The sequence below is a fragment of the Platalea leucorodia genome (genome assembly GCF_965183815.1).
Source record: "Platalea leucorodia genome assembly, chromosome: 1".
Classification (NCBI taxonomy): Eukaryota; Metazoa; Chordata; class Aves; order Pelecaniformes; family Threskiornithidae; genus Platalea; species Platalea leucorodia.
In genome coordinates, this window is record NC_138823.1 from 56,228,426 (window position 1) to 56,249,412 (window position 20,987).

At 37.5% G+C, this 20,987-nt stretch overlaps 1 protein-coding gene across 3 annotated transcripts in view; it reads left to right on the top strand.

The window, feature by feature from the left end:
* Positions 1 to 20,987, top strand: part of PTPRM (protein tyrosine phosphatase receptor type M) — a 490,843-nt gene that overhangs the window by 417,364 nt on the left and 52,492 nt on the right. For all 3 annotated transcript variants that reach the window (XM_082320958.1, XM_082320956.1, XM_082320957.1), the window contains 2 exons: positions 12,050 to 12,137; positions 18,321 to 18,397. In XM_082320958.1, coding sequence (XP_082177084.1) covers positions 12,050 to 12,137; positions 18,321 to 18,397 — 165 coding nt within the window. The remainder of the gene's footprint in view (positions 1 to 12,049; positions 12,138 to 18,320; positions 18,398 to 20,987) is intronic.

Below are 20,987 nucleotides of genomic sequence, written 5' to 3' on the forward strand. Positions count from 1 at the left end.
AGAGTACTTCGACTTCACTTTATCCATCAGCTGAGTCTGGGTCATTTGAGTAGCCTGTGATCCCATGTATTATATATTTGAATAAACTGTCTGGTTTTAAGCCTGGTTGATAAATTGCTGCAGGGATACCTCTCTTGGAATTAGAAAGTGCTGTATATACATTTCAAACATCAAAATAGGACAATTCAGGTTGGTGAGCTGCTGCTGTTCATTAGTGTGCCTAACCAGACACTCTTCGTTCTAACAAGTAGTCTTGGGGCTGTATTGAAGTGCTGCTGTCTGTCAGTATACAGTGAGCATGCTAAAAATGATTAGGTTAATAACTGACAGCAACACTTGTCATCATTGTCAATCCCATTACTACGACTACTATTTTTATGCTGATTATATGCTCTTAAATACTCTGTATTATTCTTTCAATAGTTTCTCAGAGAGGTGTGGAATCGCCTAGGACCCACACCATTTTTTTTTTCAAATTTTTTACCCATCCACTCCTTTCCAGTAAGCGTGTAGTTGTCCAAAGGGAAGATGGTTGGCAGAAAGCAATTATAGAGTGAGAGCCTGCAGAGGGATGTCTGGGAAAGGGAAACATAACTTTAAAAAGCCAGAGCCAGGAGTTTGGAATAGCGAAGTAGCAGGAGCTCTCATCGCTGTGGAAGTACTGCGCGGCTCTACTGTGACCCATTACTGCTCTCCCCCGAGCAGAACACTGGAGCAAACGATAGGTGCAGGGACTGGATGCCAGCCAGGAAAAGTGGGAAATAGACATGTAGCTTCAGATAGAAGATCTTTTTCCTTAGAACAGGGAAAATGCTGGGCTAAAAGTCAAGCCTAGAAAAATGAATAATTGTCTTTATATATGCTAGCAAATAATGTATTTGCAAACGAGCAAAGCAGACATCGAGGCACCAAAGTTTCCTGTGAAGATCAAAAAATGTAATGAGCCAGCACAATGAAGTGCTGTCCTTTTTTTGAAAGGGCACTGCAAATAGACCGTTATCTATTTTAGCCTACCCTACTACTCTTACTTCCCTTGAAAAGTACTATCTTATCCACTGGGAAAAACAACAGTGTGCAAAATATTTGTGTTCCATCTGTGCACGCCAGTGTACTCTGTCTTTTATCTTGTAGTTTAACATGAAGCCAGTGTCACCCTGTAGCAGAATTAAAATCTTATTATGTGAGCTTTGTTTCTTTCTTATCTTCTATCCAAACTATATTAACTAGAGCGGCCTAGATACACTCATGAAAACCCTTGAGGCTCACTCAGTGAGCAAAATCTGAGGGGTGCTTTATCACTTCTGAAAGGTTAGATCGGCTGTGTGTACATTACAACTTGGATGAAGATAGGAAGGGTTTTGTTCACTTTTCACATTCAACATTTGTTTGCTTTTGTTTCGTTTCGCCACATGATGTTTTCTGTTGCTTCAGGGAATTTTACTGCGTTCAAGGTTTTTCCAGTTTGTGTGGTTCTAAATCAGAAACAGCTTTACTTTACAGGGGATTTGAAGATGTTATCAGATTTTCTTAGCTTAGGTCAGCTGATAATTTAAAGAGTCAGGCAGTTCTTGTGAATTCTGAGCTCAGCGCACTGTCTCTATTACAAGGATTTATTTAGATCAAATCAGGGAAAAATATTACTGGATTAGCTAGAAACGTGTCAGAAGTCACCTTTCTTAGCGTTTGTGTCCACCGGTTCAATGTTGATCACTGTTCATTAGAAATAATCTTCAGCAAGCAGATGACAGAAGTGTACAGGTATTAAATAAATAGTACCTCTTCAAATAATGTAGTTGCTCAAAGACTAGTGTCCCGGCCTACAGTGTCAATCAAGTCATGGAAAGTAAGTATTTTGCCATGTAAGTATTTCCCACTTACTTACTTCAGAAAGAGTTTCTTGGAATTTTAAGCCTTGTTTTGTGCATTACATAGCATACGTAGGCAATGAGTGGAGTAGCTCTCATCAATCACTACATAAAACATGAGTGAACAGAAAATGACTACAACACAAAGCTTACTACTTCAGTAAAATGCATGCTATTGTTTGTCTTCTGATGACTAAAAAAATGTTTGTGTCTTTTCTTCTTCTCCGCTCTCTCTCTCTGTATTTTTCATTTTCATTTCTTTTTTCTTTTTCCTTTTTTTCTTTTTTTTTTCTTTCTTGTTATATTTTAAACCAATTACAAACTCTTCTCATCAGTATAGGAAGAAAAAAATCTGTAGTTCTTGCCTACTTTTTTCATAGCACATTGTATCTTTATGCTCTGCTTTAATAACATTTCATTAGCTCTTTGAAACCATTCCCTGGGGCAAGCTTTTATTATTTGTAAAGTAAATCAAATATCTTAGTGCTAATCTTTAGGAGGAAAAATGGGCTAGACTCAGAAGAAATATTTAAATCTTCTGTTAGTTTTTTGAATTAAAATTTGAAGTGCACAAAAAGATCCCAAATAAAATTCTCAAAGCTCTAAGGTACCTAAAAACACTTTGTAGAATCCACCTGCCTGCTAATATTCTGAGTTCAACAGAGAAAATCTAGGAGTGAGGTACTGCTGAGTTCCAAGTGGTGTTGTGGAAGGAATGTTTTGCTGGACAGAAAGGCACTTGAAAAAGAGCTTCTTGATTAAAAACTGGAAACAAAAAACAAGAAGAGACAATCCCACAGTTTTCCAAATTCTAATATAGTAGCAATGCACAGGCATACAGCCATCCTTATGTAAATGTAAGTAACTCCGAACAGAGGGAAAGGAAATGAGAAGCAGAGTTGCAGCCAAGGAGGAAAGAGGAGTTGGAGGAAACCTCTGCTAGGTAAAACAGGACGTCGTTTCCTTTCTTCTGCAAAGCTTACTCAACAGGGAGTCTCGAGGAGGCTTAGCAAATAGTGCAGATCTGTGATGCAAAAGATCAAAGCTTGTGGCATCATTAACAGCAATATTGCAACTTGCTCGGTCTGGAAGTTCTAGGGGTCTGACATTGTGGCTACTTGTAAAACAACTGCAACAAAAAAGCACCAGAAGTTACCACTGTGACATTGGAAAAAGGAATGATTACACTGATAATTTGGCAGCCAATAGCTAATACAGGAAGGTGAGGTAAGTTTTCAAAGATGGGGGCAAAAGAGGCACATTATCATCATCATCATCACCACCATTAGTAATAATAATATAGTGTTGTTAACTTCCCTGAATTAAGTCATAGTTAGATGGTTGTAATGGTACCTTGGATACCTGCATTAGCTCAGATTTGATGTCTCTGCCTTCACCCAGTATCTTAAGATCATTTTTTGGCCTCATTCAAACCATGTCATAGTCATCAGGCTGAATATTTTCCTTCTGTCCAAGTCATTTGAGGTATGTTACCCTTCCGAAGATGGTATAAAAAAGTTAATTTAGAATTTATCTTAAAACTCTTATCCATGCATTCAGTGCACTGTATGTAACCTTGAGTCCTGCCCCTTTTGTGTAAGTATCTGTGTCTTGGTAAGTAGGAATTCTCATTAAGGAATAAATAATTCTGCACCATCTTTTACTCATGTAGTGTGCAATTAACACACGTAATTACATCCTTTGGAACAATGAGGGGAGGAAGAGAGGAGATAGCAGAGTTACTGAATAAAGCAGCAGATAATTTTGTTCGCAAAAGGATGGATAGTGCCTATGTGGTGATCAATTTCTTTCTCTGTTTCCCCAGAAGAGGTTTCCTATCAAAAGTACAGAAATAGTTGGTGTTCAGTGTAGCCTGTGTTCACTTTTTGCTTACAGACATTACAGTCATGAGTGTTGCTCAAGTTCACTGTCTTCGTGAAAATGTACAAGGTATGATAGTTGTGAATAAAACTTGTAATTGCATATTATGTTAAAAAAAAAGTGGGGGAGGAATAGGTAGATACGAAAATCCCACATGCTGTAAGTGAAAACTATTCGTTAAATCCTCCAAAAGCAGGAAATATATTTTCATGAGAGGAAATAAGCGCTGCTTGAGACCAACTTTAATTTTTTTTACACACATGTTAAAAATAATATATCCTGCACAGTAGTTACAGTGCAAGTGTGCATATTGTACCCAGAGGGTCCTTTCTATAAAGAAAGGATCATAAAATCCCATCAACATACTATATTTTTCTGCTGGAGATATATCAGGAAGATTAATGAGGTTAAGTTATTGCTATCTAGTATGCCAGGGAATAAGTTTCTAAATTAGAATTTTAATTGTATGTTCTATTGCAGTCCTCTTACTAATTCACATTTCACCATATTTCTAAAATCTTTCCTTATACGGAAGTCTTAAAGAATTTTAAAGGAATGAAAGTAATGGAGTTTTTAAAACTTAAGTAGGTAAAATGAAAATGGCTCTGAAAGCCTATGGAAACTAGGTTATCTATCAAATTTTTAGACCACTCTGCAGAATCTATAAAGATTTCTATTCCTGCTGTTGAATCTTACAAGTGAACTTCAGGTGTGGCAGTGTTAGATACCAAGATAAGAAGTTACATCAACAGATATCATAAATAAGTTGGTTTAAAAAATATATGGAAAGCAATTCTTTGTTAGTCATTATAGAGGTACTCCATGATACTCTGTTTTTCAGTATTGTCATGGTTTAAGACTAAATGACAATTGGGCATTGGAGACTAAATGTACTTAGCTACCAAAATATTTCCATCACAAATATATGCAATTTTACAAATTGCACGACTTCCCTGTTCCGCAGGAGAGAGGACATGGTCCAGGAGAGAAGTCAGGTGGGTCTGCGTGGTGGTCCCAGCTATGCCATGTGTTCTCCTACAGTGTCGCTCAGGGGGCCTCCTGCCTTGTCTTCTAGGTCCTCTCCCCGAGCAACCCAGGACACTGTCAGATATAGGACTGGGTAGAAGAGCATACCTAATTCTTGATTATCTTGTTCAAATGCACTTGGCACCTAAAAACTAGCTTTCACCGTGGCTGGCACTCACGATCTGCTATTCCTGAAGGTGTGCAACACCTTCACAACTTTGACAGTGACTGACAAGTCACTTTCACTTAAGTTACTTCTCTATTCTTATAACTGAGCTACTCTCTTATCCTAACTAAATTTCATGTGCAGTTGCTAACGCTGTTGTCAACGAGAGCTAACTCATGCTAACTGCTACAAGTATCTATGTCACTAAAAATACCACACCAAAGCAGTTAAATCATTTTAATATGTTTCCATCATGCAGCTATAGCTTGACTAGACTGGCCAGCTGTCCAGGGAGTACCAAAGCCTGTGACTTTAGAAATACAAATATATTAGAAAATACACTAATTGTAAGCATCTTGCCACTGAAAAATGAGCACACTGATACAATGACAGAATTAGTACCAGAGTTTGTCTCACCACGTGGTTTTAGTCCTTTTTTTGAAATCTGAATGGTAAGTCATGCTGCAGTTAGTCAGTGGAGGAGGTAGCGGTTCCCCTTCCATTTCAACATTTAGTATAGGCAGTGACTGTGATGTTTAGTGTCTCAAAAGACCAGAAGGACTTTTGGTTTCCTACTCTTCTTCTCGTGTGTAATGTAGACTAACCTAAATGCACCTGAGAAGGAAAGACTCTGTTTCCTACCTCTGGCTATGCAAGCCTTTATGAATGGATTTTTTTTTTTTTAAATCAGTTCAAGGAGGCACAACCACATAAAGGAGCATCAGGAACAATATTAGAGAGTTGCTGTATGTCAGACTATAATTGTGTATCTGCTTTAAGACTGACCTGCACCTTTTATCTCACACTCAGAGAACCTTATGTAAACTATAAGCCTGATTTCTCCAGAAAGTTCCAAACAGAATGAGGGAGTTTTGGTGATAACATCAATACATTCTATTTGCAACAGTCTTTATTGTTTTTTTTTTTCTCCCATGTTCAGACCTAGGTTACAGTAACACACTGGTAAGTGCTTTATAACTGCTGAAGGCAGTTTACATTGATTAGATAGATTTTCACATTGGCTCTTGCAACAGACACTTCTCAAGGGCAGGCATAGTAAAATGTTTTTTTAAATTCCATTATTTGAAAACTGGACATAATTCTCAGTGATTGAAGCTGACAGAGAAGAAAAAGCTGATGGTGAATATATTCTCTAGTGGCATGCTGTCATCCACAAATGCTTTCAGTGACCAAAGCAATGACTGAAGTATGAATGAAGTATGCATACAGTGGGTTGCCATCAGTGAAATCATTTACCACTGCTCACAAACACTTGGGGTGATCTATTACCTGCGGTGATGCATTTTCAATGATAAAATCTTTCTTCAAAGTGACTAGAAGATTAAAAATGTTGTTTCATAGCTTGGACCTCTCTGCAGATTTCTTTAACGTAACTATGAATGACTCTTCCTTCTTAATTCCTTCACAAGCTACATACTCAGTTATCAACAAACTGAATGTGATTATTTCAATTTTCTATTTAAAAAGAAGTTAATGCTGTTAAGTAACAAGAACATCCTCACATGCCAGATATTTTGCAGATATTTTGAATACTGAAAAACCAATGAAGTGACAGATTTACTGTACTCATAAATCTTGCACTGTTCATTAAATGAGACTGAAGGTCCTTGTCCTCCAAACATTTATGGGCTTGTTTAAAATAAAGTGTGTATTTACTAGGGTTTGTAAATACAAAGAAGAGTCTAATGCTACACTAGGATCTTAACTCAGAGCTTAATGGATGTATTTTTTTCCATCTGTAATCTCCAGATAGAAAGTGGACACAGCAGTAGTAAAGGGTGATATATTTAGGGAAAACTAGCAATGTATCTTCACTGTCCAATTCAGGGCATTTTAGGCATCTCACTTAGCTGCAACTCAAAGGACCTATGATAGAAATGTCCGTTTCTTCTATAGCTAATTGAGTTTAGACAAGGACCTCCATTAGGACCACCGTTAGTTGTCTAGTCTGGCCTAAAGTAGACAGTGTGCGTAACTCTCTGCATGTAGCTTAAAAACAAATCCAGAGGCATTTATAACTGAATAGGTCAAATTACTCATTTTGCTAAAGTGCCTCTTAATCTGGTTATCTAGAAATAGCAATGGAAAAAAATGAATGTTATCAGTGGAGAAACTTAGGGTCAATTGGGAAAATGAGACATCATAGTCATATATTTAAAAACAAATCCACAGATCAAACTTAAGATTGTTACACAGTGAAATACGCATTTCTTTGTACCTGTGAATAATATTCTTGCTTATTAAATAGGCAGAGCAAGATTTATGATGTCCTTAACTTCTCATTTCTTTTGCTTGTAAGAAAGAGCTTGCATTTTGTAAATGAGATCGTCGGAGACTACACTGCTGTCACCTAGCAACTATGAAGTATTTTTTGAAAAAGTTGCTGTTTGGCTTTGGATTAATAATAAAAATAGTAATTCCACTCAACACCTTACATTTGTAGATCTTGAAGTGCTTACAAAGATGCATTATTTTTACGATCCTTAATTGGAAGCATGAAAATCTAGGACGGAAAGTGTGTTGCCAATAATGACAATCAACAGAGCTACAAATTGTGTCCTGAAGATCTCACCCTGTTCTCCACATTCCACCCTCTTCAAACTGTACTTTTATATAGGTCCCTTTCAATATTTTCTGGTCTTATGAATTTTAAATGAGGAAAGGGAATAATTAAAAAAATCTGTATTTGCAATTATTATCCCCCCCTCTCATTTGAGATATTGCAGTTATTTTCTAGTCTGAGGGTCACAGTGAATTAGCCCTTGGCAAATATTTAATTTTTAATGGAAACCACTGCAGCATTGAGTTAAAGCAAGCAAAAGCTTCACATTCATCCTAAGATGATCCTGCTGCTGCATCACTGACCAGTTCTCATGTTGCATATACAGCAGTTCTGTATAATTCAGTATTTTTCAGAAATTGTTTTATCCTGATTATTGAAATATTTTCTAATAACAGAATGACAGTTGACATTGCATACTGAAATGTCTGCTGTAACAACAGCTGGCTTGAAAAGTGATTCATTTTTCAAGTAGATCATGGAGGCTGGGTAGCCACGGTTGTGTGATTTGAGCTAAAGGAATACTTACTTTAAATGATTTGAGAAATGTCCTACACTCATTTTCAGTTCTCCATTGCCCTTATCAGACATTTGGTGGAATGAAGCGGTTTGGGGGCATATTTCTTCCTAATGGTTCACATTTTTAAGAAACTTTTAGGGATGAATTAAAATGAATAGCCACTAAGATAATGTGTGGGCTGCTGTGCAGCCGTCTCCCTGGAGAGTGATATGTCAGGAAAGACATTAAAAAATTTCTGTAATGAAACGTATATTTCTAACAAGTAAGGAAAGATCTTGACAGATCATCTGTTATGAGGTATCTGCTCTGTTCTTTACTTGTGCGACAAATGGGATTTCTCCTTATAATTCATTGTGGATTATCGTTCTGTTGCGGTTTGTGTAATGGCAGCACATGGGGAATTTAGGAAATGACACTCCAGCTGTCTTTTACAATAACTGTTTCCTTTTATGCTTTTGCACTGTAATACCTCTTCCTTCAAATTATCTTCTCTGTACACTTCTTACTGAAATACCTGTGTGTATCCCAAAAAGAATTAAAAAGAAAAATGGATCTACATAAATTACGTCTATTTTCCCTATGTGATAGGTTTTATTTCATTTGCTAATTTATTGATAAAAACCCAAAGAAAAATATATATCTGGAGTTCTTTTTCTGCAATACATTTTTAATAAAGAAAGTGAAGTCAATATGCAGTAGCTGGAAACGTAAATCTGTCTCCTGGTTTTTGTTATTGTGTGAGGTTTGATATATATGTATTCTAAAGAATAGAATTATCTATGTTGCAGATATATTATTAGGAGCTATTTTATCTGTAAGGCTCATTAAGCTTATCATTGTTTTCAGAAGTTCCAAACAGGTGGGAGAAATTGAACCTGTGCATTAGCAGATGAGAAGCAGGCAAGCTGCCCAAACCAGTACATTGCCTATTGTATATATTCCCTGAATTCAATACCTTGTAAATCTTTCCCAGTTGTCTCCAGAGATTTACTTTAATCGATTGGTTTAAAGCAATTTTGTAAAAGTTCATTAGTGGGACAGGGAGAAGCGAGAAGTCCCTAGGAGTATATTTGGGTCCTCCATATTTCAAGGTGGAAGCTGTATCAGCAGGACTCTTTTTCTGTAACAGCACATGTAATGCTTACTGAATTAACCCCAAAACCACTTGCTGGGTAATGTCTTATGGATCAATTCTGTGAACTAGTCTCTACCAGAAGGACTGTAAGAAAACTAGAATTCTTTGTAGTCTGTCTAGCTGCCTGAAACACAAAATCCTGAGGAAGATACCAGGTCAAGTTTCAGATCAGATGAATGATTAGTTTGTTCTGCCTTTGGAGCTTTGTTGCTGAACATTTCCATCTCTGTTTTGCCTTTAACTATGTTTAATTGTTCATCATCCCGTGTTGTCTTAGAGTAAGTGTGAACTTTGCAAGAAATTCGGTCACAACAACCCCATGCAACGCTACAGCCTGGGGGAGGAGTCGCTGGAGAGCTGCCTGACAGAAAAGGACCTGGGGGTGTTGGTTGACAGCCACCTGAACATGAGGCAGCAGTGTGCCCAGGTGGCCAAGAAGGCCAATGGCATCCTGGCTTGTATCAGGAACAGTGTGGCCAGCAGGACCAGGGAGGTGATAGTGCCCCTGTACTCGGCACTGGTGAGGCCGCACCTCGAGTGCTCAGTTTTGGACCCCTCGCTCCAAGAAGGACATTGAGGTGCTGGAACGTGTCCAAAGAAGGGCAACGAAGGTGGTGGAGGGTCTAGAGCACAAGTCTTAGGAGGAGCAGCTGAGGGAGCTGGGGTTGTTTAATTTGGAGAAGAGGAGGCTGAAGGGAGACCTTATTGCTCTCTACAACTACCTGAAAGGAGGTTGTAGCGAGGTGGGGGTCGGTCTCTTCTCCCTAGTAACAAGCGATAGGACGAGAGGAAACAGCCTCAAGCTGCGCCAGGGGAGGTTTAGGTTGGATATTAGGAAAAACTTCACCGAAAGAGTAGTCAGGCATTGGAAGAGGCTGCCCAGGGAAGTGGTTGAGTCTCCATCCCTGGAGGTGTTTAAAAGACGTGTAGACGTGGTGCTTAGGGACATGGTTTATTGGTGGAGTTGGCAGTGCTAGGTTAATGGTCGGACTCGATGATCTTAAGAGTCTTTTCCAACCTTAACGATTCTATTCTATGATTCTATGATTCTATGAAATTGAGACATAGTTCTTCGCCCATGGAGAGCAATTCCTTATGCAGTTCAGTCTGGCTTATTACAAAAGTATTTTACATCCAGCCTGAGTTGAGAGTGCTCTGGAGTGGGAAAGCTTGCTTGCTTTAGATGCCGTTGGCAGATATATAACCAGATAATGATTGGCGCCTTTTTGGCAAACAGCCACAAAGCTGTAAGTCATCTTAGGATTTACAGGATTCCGCTTCTCTGTCCTGGCAGCAATCGGCATTTCTCAGAGCTGTAATCAATGTTGGTACACCATGATTAAGAAGAAACTTATTTATATTAGTGGGTTTTAATCGTTTCAATTTGCAAACCTTTAAAAATTTTCTAAGGAAGTGTGGAGAAATGAAGGACAAACAAATTGAAGCCTTTTGACAAGGCTTCTGTTTTTCTTAAGTTATTATTTACAGACTTTTTAGAAATAATCCATGTATTCCCAGGAGTTTCCATATCATAAGTTGGAAACCAGCACTCTACTGAACTTATTGAAAGAAAACTCATTCTAGACTCTGAATGCCCCTGGGTTCCATTGACTTCAGCAAGAGATCAAGGGTTTACTTTGACTTTTATGCTCTTTACTAATGGAAATCATTGGGATTTGAACAACAATGCATTTCCAGTATGAGGGCAAAGGACACTAGTGGTAGTTCATTTAATGGACATTATCTATTTTAAACCATTCAGAATGTGTTGAGGTCTTGTGAGAGATGAGATACAAACTTCCCAAGGTCTTCCCTGTTTAGTTTGGGACTTAGCCATTTTTGGCTTCTGTTACAAGAAAAGTAAACCATGTACCTTCATGTCCCTCTTGAATCAAAAGATTTAATCTACTGATCATTCTAGTAAAAAGACCAAAACAAGAGTTAAGACCAGAAGTCGTCCTGGTAGAATTCCACTGGTTTGTTTGGCAACTAAATATTTTTAACACAAGATTAATATTTCAATGCAAAATGATAAAATGTATCTACATTATAGGATTTACGGATACAGTGCGTAAATTAAGAAATTATGGAAATGGTCTTTTAGACCACAGAATGCACAGGACAGATAGGACTAACAACTTGCTTGTTGCCCTTTTGGCAGCTTGTGTGTTTTATTAATGTAAAAATACATTTTTAGCACCTTCAACTTTCTTATTTACATTAAATTTATTAACTACAGCTCAGAGGCTGGGTGAATATTAGATTATATCTTTCACAAAATCACATTATTTTTATTCTCTGACAAAATAATCATCTTGGTGGCATCATAAATTGTATTTAAAAAAAAAAAAAGACACAAACATACTAGTTGAATACAGATTTTTTTAAAATGCCTATATATGTTTAGATCCATGAGGTCAACTGCCAAGAAGTAACTGAAACTTGTGGATATGTCAAAAATAAAACGTGTTAGTACAGTGTGTAGTTCTGCACTCAAATACTGGACCAACTCCAACACTGATGATTAAGCTCCTTCAGCTTCATGTGTGTGTATGAGGACTATGCGGAGAATCTGGATAGCGCAAATGAAGGACTCTTAGTGTTGCAAGCTTGCAACTTTGGAAAGGTTTAATAGCACTTCATGTGCAAATAATTCTTCTTGCTATTACACAGATAATCTCATGTCAAATTTTAGATAACATCTGCAGCTATGCATAAATACCATTTAAACAGGAGACTCACATTTTTGTTCAAGAATCAATTAAATGACACTTGTAACAATACCCGCAAGTACTGTTTGCCTTTCTCCACGGTTTATCCGTAAGGTAACTGTTGCTGCATGCTTTTCTGAATGTCACTTTCTTTCCTTTTTTAGAGTTTCTTTGAAGGACAGTCTGCACCGTGGGATTCAGCTAAGAAAGATGAGAACAGAATGAAAAATAGATATGGGAATATCATTGCATGTAAGTGTTGACAACATAATTGTGCACTGCGTTAACTTCCCTTCAGAACGGGGTAAGAATGACCACCAGCCTCGTGCTCACATCAGGCTTATATTCCTCTTCTCTAATTAAGAAGATAAAAGTGAAGGAAGATGTTACTTTTTTTTTTGAGAAAACTGTCAGTTTCAATGCATTTTCTCTAGCCTTCTGTATACCTTTCATCCTGTGATCAACGTTTGGCTAATGGAGAATGACACCTTTAACCAATACTCAGCTCTAACAGCTCCCAAACTGCTCCTGGCAGCTTAGTGAAAGAGTACCCATGATTGCATCAGTACCCTGATACTGGGTTCTGGATATTGTAGGAGTAAACGGTACTGCTCCTTAAGTATTCCTTAATAACAGTGACAGTTATCTTGACTTACCTTCTTAATGCTAGACAAACTCTAAGGAAAAAAACAGAATCTGTACACTTCACTCAAAAATGCCAAGCTTGATAAAGACTAGATATACTAATACTCAAATAACTTGAGGAGATGATAGTATGCTTTGATAAATGACACCTAAATCTGGCATTATGAGATTGCGAAACGTTGTGGCAAGAGATGCTGCACATGAACATGGGGGCAGAAAATATGGTAACTTTGGTAAAATTATATTATTATTTACACACTAGTGTTGTTGCACTTAAAGAGTAAGTTCCCCGTGCATATGTAGGAGATGATCCCTGCCTGGATTGTTCCTTCAAAATCTAAGTTTAAGATACAGAGCATGTGTGTTTCTACCAGCCAGGCAGATAACCATGAAGCAGGTATAAGCAGAGAAATAAGCAGCTGTCACAGCATATCAGAAGTTTTGTAAGCATGAAAATGAACGATGGCCTTTAAGGAGGGATCATTTAATAATACTGCTGGAGTTTAGAAATCATGTATAACCTAGGTACCTGGGACAGCATAGAAGAATAAACAGTGCCGATTGTCCAAACGTTTGGAGGACCTATGGAATGAGTATGTAGTGTGTATTTACACTGCCTAACTTCAGCACCTAGTAGTCTAGGTGCTTGTCCAGGCACAGCTCTGCCTAGGTTTCCTCCTCAGTGAACCACATGGTCTTGACAGAGAGAAGGACAGCTCTTCTAGAGAAATGATTCAGAAACAGAGCCCATTTGAATGCTTCTGAATCACCACCTCAGGAGGTCTTCTCTGCAGTGCTTGCATAACAAGTCTAGAGAGACCAACTCCTAACTTAGTGACCTACAGTAGGTGATATGAATAGGCCTTTATATCACTGTGGCCCAGCTGGGCTGAGACAGTCTACAAAGAGAAAACAGCTCTGTAACTTGCTGCAGAAGGAAAAGGAGAACCTGCAGGAAACACCTGTGGAGGCAGAGGCAAGTTAAGCAAGAGATGCTATCTGCCGTATCATTTTGAATGGACATGATAGTATTGCTCTGTATTTTGGATGTCTACTGTGCTACTTACTGAAAAAGGAAATTAAATCTTCTAGGGAAATGTGAATATCATGATGGGCTGGAGCATATGCAAAAGAAGATAAGTTAGCTAGATGTGGTTTTGCTTGTTTCCCTCCAAGCAATCTTTAATGTGTAACAAACTTGTTATTTTGTGTGGGTGTAGCAATACATTACATGACTATTATCATTTAAGTAAAAATACTGAAGGCATAAATAAGAATACAAAAAAGTTTTATGTTTATCCTTCCTTTGTAAAATTTTATTTCCAGTCCAAGCCTATCACAATAGATCTTCTCTTTTAGTCAGGTTTAGTGTCATCAGTCCCCTCTTTTAATGTCATGTTAGGCATCGCCTTACACTTTGACACACTTTGGTTGAAGAAAACAGAAGACTACTAGTGCTATAGGTCTGAGGTAATGAAGTGATGAGTAGCCAAGGGAAAACAAGTAAAAGATATTAGACACACAAATCAATGGCAATTAGAAGTGATACTGAAGGTTTTCTGAGAGGGCAACTCTAACTCAGATCATTTAGATCTCAATTTACTTTTAATGTCCTCAGTATTTAGCAAAGGGAAAGAGTTGGATGGAGTTGTTATCAATAACACTTCCTATTTATGTGGCTGTGAAAACACAGATAACACAAGTTAAAATTAAAATCCATTAGAGTTAAAAGGCAGTGTCTTAAAAGACAGGCTGCAACTGCCCACAGTTTGTCGTCTGTTAAATACATGTATGCAAATGGGGTAGCTAACTTTTTAATTATTTTATGTGTTTTTCTGCTGGATAAATGATCGCTTGTCTCATAGTCTGAAAGTACAATTTTAGTGGTCCACTTTTGAAAATTTGTCCCAGATAGTTGTATAAAGTATTTGCTTTAGCTGAAAAGCATTTTACTAAATTGCCCTTTTATGCTATGTTTAAAGACAAAAGTATGGTGGTTCAGATGCCACTGACTATGGGTACATGATTGTAATGAAATGTATATTTTTTTCTGTAAAGCCTTTAATGTAATTTTTTTCCATCCATTTATCCTCTTTGTTTAAATTTTCCCCGAGATAGTACTGTTACATTATTGCTTGTAGTCATTATTGTTCTCTGAGGGAATTAAAACAATAGCACCAAGCGGCCAGCATTGCCGGAGCTTGTCAAAATGGCAATATGCTTTACATTACCCAAATGATGTGCGTTTAATTGGCTACAAGTGTGCCTACCCGCTGTATGAAAGTGGCTACAACTTAGGAGCCACTGTATCAACAAGCTGAATCATGATCACAGTCCACTCACCCACAGAAAACGTGGTCCATCTTTACTGAACACAAAAAGCTTTGTGTTTTCTCATTAGGAAGTAAAACCGGCATGAATCTGCTAAATGAATCTTTTTTTACCTAAGAAAAATTCTGTTTCTGCTGTAATTGTGTAGGGTTATGCATGGATTTTGGTAAAATCTATTGGTTTTTCCTCAGGAGAGATCTTGAGGTAATTTTGGAATGGGAGGGGTTCTGTATTTATTTTTACCTAACTCAATATTGACTAAATGAAAAGAGAATATCAATCACGGCTTTTAAAAGCAGCTAAAGATTTTAGGTGAGACATTTATAAAAGGCTTGATTTGCAAAGAATCAGCAAGGCACATCCCAAGAAAGGGTCATCGGCTAGGCATGCTAATCAACCAGCTACTCAAGGGGCTTGTTAGAGATCACAGCCTGCAGGCTGGCATATACATGTTGTAGGTAACGCAACGAGAATAAAATGCTTTATATTCATTATCTACTACTATTTTCTACAAAGACAAATGGATTCTAACATAACTAATTTTGAAAGCTTAAGTGATCAGTGCAAAGTTAAGTTTGATCTCCTAATAGAAGGGTATCAAAATAACAATGAGCTGGAAAAGAGTATTTAAAGGCTACAAAAATTGTCAAGAGCAGCTGAGGTATAAAGGAAAAAAAAACCTAAAAATCTAGACAGTTAACCTAGAGGTTAAGAGAGTCAACGTACATGTTGGAAGAATATATGGCTTGTGTACCTCTTAGGTTTAAATCTACTTGACATAAGCACAGGCATAGACATAGTAACATTTCTTTTTGTTGACTAAAGATTTTTTTCAAATTAAGAAGTGTTGCCATGCAGTACGGAGTTAACTAGAGTTTTCAAAGCGATAAAAAAAGGGAGTCACTCCAGCTCCACTGCAAGTAAATGGGTATTGAACAGTCCATTACCTCCAGAATTCCCAGAAACTTAGCTGAGAATGCAGTACTAGAAAGCATATACATGAGAAGAAGAAAGGGTAAAAAGACAATATGAAGATACAGGTATGAAGTAACTTACTTAGTTTTGCCCAATCCAAAGCAAGAATACAATCCAAAGCAAGAATTATTGCAAGGGAAAAATGGAGTAAATAAAGAAAATAACAAAATAGCAGGAAAGGTAAAGAAAAGATACCACTGCATACTATTCAATTGTATAAATCAGTCTAAAAGAAGTAACAGGAAGTTATATTTTTAAGGTGTTCCTTAGTGGGAAATTTAAGCTTGTTTTGCCCGGTATGGGACTCATTGGTGTGCAGGTCATCAAAGACAGGATTCAGTTGCCTAAACATAGACATGTAGTGCCGTTTCAGGTGACCTAGGACATCTGTGCAGGACTAACAAATGTGACACAGTACACATGAGAGACTTGTCTTATTCCATAGCAGCAGCTGAAGGCTAGGCAGTATATCCTGGGGTATATAAAGTGGCATGAGATGCTTGTGCTTAGACAACCGAATCCTGCCCTAAGTAATTCAAGAAATATAGAAGTGGAAATCTTTACTAGCCTGAGTTGTCCTTGTGAGAATGCTTTTAAGGCAATGATGCAGAAAATCATGAAAATGTGGATGAAGACATACCATGAGTCCAAGCAAGCTTGACTTCGGGAGGCTGCTGACTTCAGCAGAAGTTGGATCAGGTCCAAAACTGTAAAAGTAGCAGCCATGTCTGGAGCTTAGAAAGTTCCTAATGTAGTATCTTTCTTAAGTAAGATGGATTTTTAGAATTAAGGGACTGTGAGCCAAACCTCTGTTCTGAAGAAACTGATAAATAGCTTAATTAAGCAGAGAATAGCACAGCACTTGGATAAGCATAGCTTGGTAGGGTCAGACCAGCATGGGTTATGTAATGGAGAGTCACATTTCCATAAATTTTTAGTCTTGGAAAAGTGAATAAAGAGGCTGAAAAGGCTGACCTGATGAACGTAATTGATTTGAATATTCCAACATGTTTGGAAAAATTCATTCTTGAAGGCTCTTGGGTGAAATGATCACAAGAAAATGGCAAAATAAGAGCTGTGTGGAACCTAGAGCTGGAATTTTAAATCATTCTGATATACTATATTTGGGTTAAAACTGTGCCCTTTCTCTCTCCAAAGGGAATCCCAGGGAAGCAAATGAGGCTCTGAGTTCTCTAGTCCCTGAGACTTGGAGCATAAAAGAGGATGAAATAAAGAATTTGCCTCTTCCTTTCCCTACTCAGCCATTTGAAAATCTCTTGACTTGTAATTCTAAAACAATGTTATTTTAAGAACCACTTGCCCTCTCCTTCTTCCCCCATAATGTGGGCCAATATTATGCTACTTATGGTGAAGTTGGGTTTTTAAGCCACTTCATGTTCTTTCATTCATTTGTTATCTTTTAGGATTTTTAAAGCTGAAAAAAAATAGCTATTCAGAACATGAGTGGCAAGTTTCAGGTGCTCTAATGCTTATTTATGTTTACAACAAAATAATAACAGTCATGAAGGTCTGTAGTCAGCTGCAAGTAATATTAGCTTAGCTAGCAAGCAGCATTCAAAAACAATAATACACAGGTATCTAATTAGCAAGAGTAACTTGTAAACAAAGCAGTAAAGTGGCTATTTACCATCTCTCCATCCTTGAGATCATACTCTCAAATTATTTTATCAGCAATTTGTGCAGCATTCTGGAAAAGCCATTGTGTTTGGTTGCTTTCAAACCAAGAGAATCAAGAGGAGCATATAAGTCTCAAAGAAGAAAAAGCCCTGCCAGCATACAGAGATTCTTGGGAGGGAGGGGGAGGGATTTGTTTGGTCTCTAGCACTTCTTAATCACTGCTGTGGTATCATAAAGAAAATGAGGCAGCTGAGAAGAAAAGAATTCATGCCGTGGTGTTTTGGATTGGAATTTGGAAAATAGAGGTGTAAGTATTTGCACATTCCTGGATGGATATAGATGGCCACAGTGGAGCAAAATTCAGTGACAAAGCCATTATCTGACTGCTTGGGTTTTATCATTACTTTATTTTGCTTTCTCCCATACTGAAAACCTAATAAGTTTCCTTCAGAAACTACGAGGTGCCAGAATGTCTTGTAGAATGACTTCAGCTTATTTTGAGTACTGGCAGAAGCATTTCCAAATGACTAAACCTTTGACAACTTAACATTATTTATGTTATTGACAAAAGGCAGGAGTGTCAAGGCAAAAAACATAATTGCAATGGATTTCACATTAGAAATATTTAAGACATTCAGACTGAAAATCAGAGGAGATTTGGAAAGCCTTATGAATGACTGAAATGAGGATTAAATGTAGATGCAATGTTTTCATGGACAACAAAACAAGCATGAACTTGCAAATGCTGAGGTTTTAGTTTGACTTTAAAGTAGTATTTTGATGAAGGCTTTGTTATTGAATGTGTCTTTAATTGCTTTTTTTCTCTCTCCATTGTTCCCCTTTCAGATGATCATTCTCGAGTGAGATTGCAGCCCATTGAAGGAGAAACAAGTTCCGATTACATCAATGGAAATTATATTGATGTGCGTATACTGATGTAGTCAACAAACTTAACGTTGTGTTCAGTCAAAGAGGGAGCTCTTATTATTCTCACATTATTCATAATTTGTATCAGATATCACAGCTAGTATCAGCTGCTAAACATTGTTGGAAGGTACTGTGTTTGGAAGCTAGGTGTACACTAAAGGAGAAAAAAAAAGCCTCAAAGGTTTTGTCAATTAGCAAATGAAAGGAGTCATTTCATCCAACTGCCACTAGACTGAAACCTTGCCAGCAACACTGTATGGCTACTTTGCCTGCTGGTGCTTAAATGGGCTAACAAAATGTTATTTTCACTTTCTGTCAACAGCTTGGCATCATTCCACATTTAAAAGAAAGCTGTTTGCATATTAATGTGACAAAACTCTGTAATGCCTAGTGCAGAGATTTGCAATCTCTTGTCATCTCTGCACTTTTAAGTCGCCTTCAAAGTATATTCTGCAGCTGTTAACCAGTACTTCTAATGCAAGCAAGACATTTCATTAAATATGTAGGCTGTTTAATTATTGAAGGTGGCTTCTTTGTTCATTCTGCATCATGTTAACTTAATGTTTTACATTAGAATAAATTCTTTAAGAGACAAGGTGTTTTTGATTGAAAGAATGAACTCAAAAGTAGAATTGAAAATCATTAGAAAGTCAATACTATCTAAAGCCAGAAATCTATGGATAGCAAAGGTAATAATTTTATTGTTTACATGGAGTACTAGATGTTAGGCTAAGTAGAACAAGTGTTGCTTCATGGGAAACTGTGTCTGCTAAAGATTTCTTGTTCAGCAGTGGCATCTTTGAAAAATGGTGTCACGATTTACAGTTCAATTTAATCACCAGTATGAAACAGGAATGTAACAGATGTTTTTCTCAGAGTATTGAGGAACTCGAGCTATACAAGAAAAGTAGGTACTTCAGTTGTAACCATCTGAAGTCTGAACCTGTAACTTTCTGAAGATATCTCCTTCTATTGATGTTCGGTAGCATGTTCAAGAACCATTAAGTTAAGCTCAGATTTCTGCTTAGTCCCTTGCTGTTTGAAAGAATAGCACAGTCACCAAGAGTTAAAGGCGCATATGGAAATATATTTAGTTAGACGTCTCACTAAACACTGAAGGGAGTAATCTGTCATGAAAGGAAAGAGGGAGTTCACATTGGGGACCTAGATTTGAATTCACTTTCACACTTCTTCCAACATTCAGGATTGTTCTCATTTTAGGCTACTAGTATATTCTTGTGTCAGATTTTGATCTGACTCTAAAATATTAAGAGATGTGAGGAATAAGGATTTGGACCATGCAGTCTCATTTAAAATGTTGATAAGATAGCTGCATAGCAACCTTCTTTGCTTATGGAAGTACAAGAGGATGGAGAGAATGTGGCCCTAAAAGAAACAGTGCATGAGAACCAAAAAATTCTCTCCCTCATCCTCAGCAGACGGCTTCATTGCAAAGCTTGGAGGACTGCAGACATCTTCCAAAGACAACTCTACCACAGAACACAGCATTTTTTGTTTATAATCTTGCTAGTCAGGTTTCCATTAGAAATGCTTGTTTTTCTACTACAGAAGCAGCTGCAATTTTCTTCTTGCATGCAGTTTTTAGTACAGTTCTCGTGTTGTCAGAATAAACATGTTAATAAGGGAATAGCACCGTCACAGACACTATGAAATTTTCTTGGAGAGAGGGGCAATGGTTATGCTGTGCTTTTTCCCATGCGTTTTTTCACTAGGAATCGGAATTGTTTGATCCCAGCCATTAGGGATATTAGACAACACATAGCAGAAAAAAATGAACTCTGTAGCTATCTGAACACTTCTCAGTTCATAGACTTCCAAATTTTGCTTCAATGGCATGTAAAGGAATAAATTCTATAATTAATGTCATTCTTTCTGTAATATTCAAGGTATCTTCAGTTATTTTGAGTCTTTCCTACCTTGTATCACTACAATGCCCCTTGCTCTTTTACAAAGAAGTTGCAATGGCATGCAAGCTACAGCTTTAAGTTCTTCCTGTTGATGACTGATAACGCATCATAACCATTATTAAAAGGATAACACTAGTATAACTGAATTTATCAACATGCTAGTGCATGATCTAAACCTTTGCTGACACTCCCATCACATCAGAAACTCAAATACTATAAAAATGGTATTGTTCCCTATTGGCAACCTATTAAATGTTGCAAAGAATCCATAGAGCATTAGTCTTTATTGCACGGCCAGCTTGTGATTTAGTTGCTCTTGTCATCAGAGAAACATAGAATTGTTTTATGTTCTTCCTATTTAGATGTGAACAAGTGTATTCGTACCAAACCATTTAGTCAAAGCATTTACCCTTCTTTTTACTGTTCAGAAATAAAACATAAACAAATCACAGTGGACAGAGTGAACATCCCCCCACCCTTCCCCAGGCTGAATGCAAATCTGGCATTCTTTAGCTGTTAAAAAAGGGGTAGGCTTTGCACTCAGTAGCAATAGCTTGGAGGTATACCTCAGCCTCCACGAGCATCTGATGCCATTAGCTGCAAGTGCTAGAGAGGATTTCATGCTGTTCATTTTCAGCAGAGCCAACAAGGGACTGAA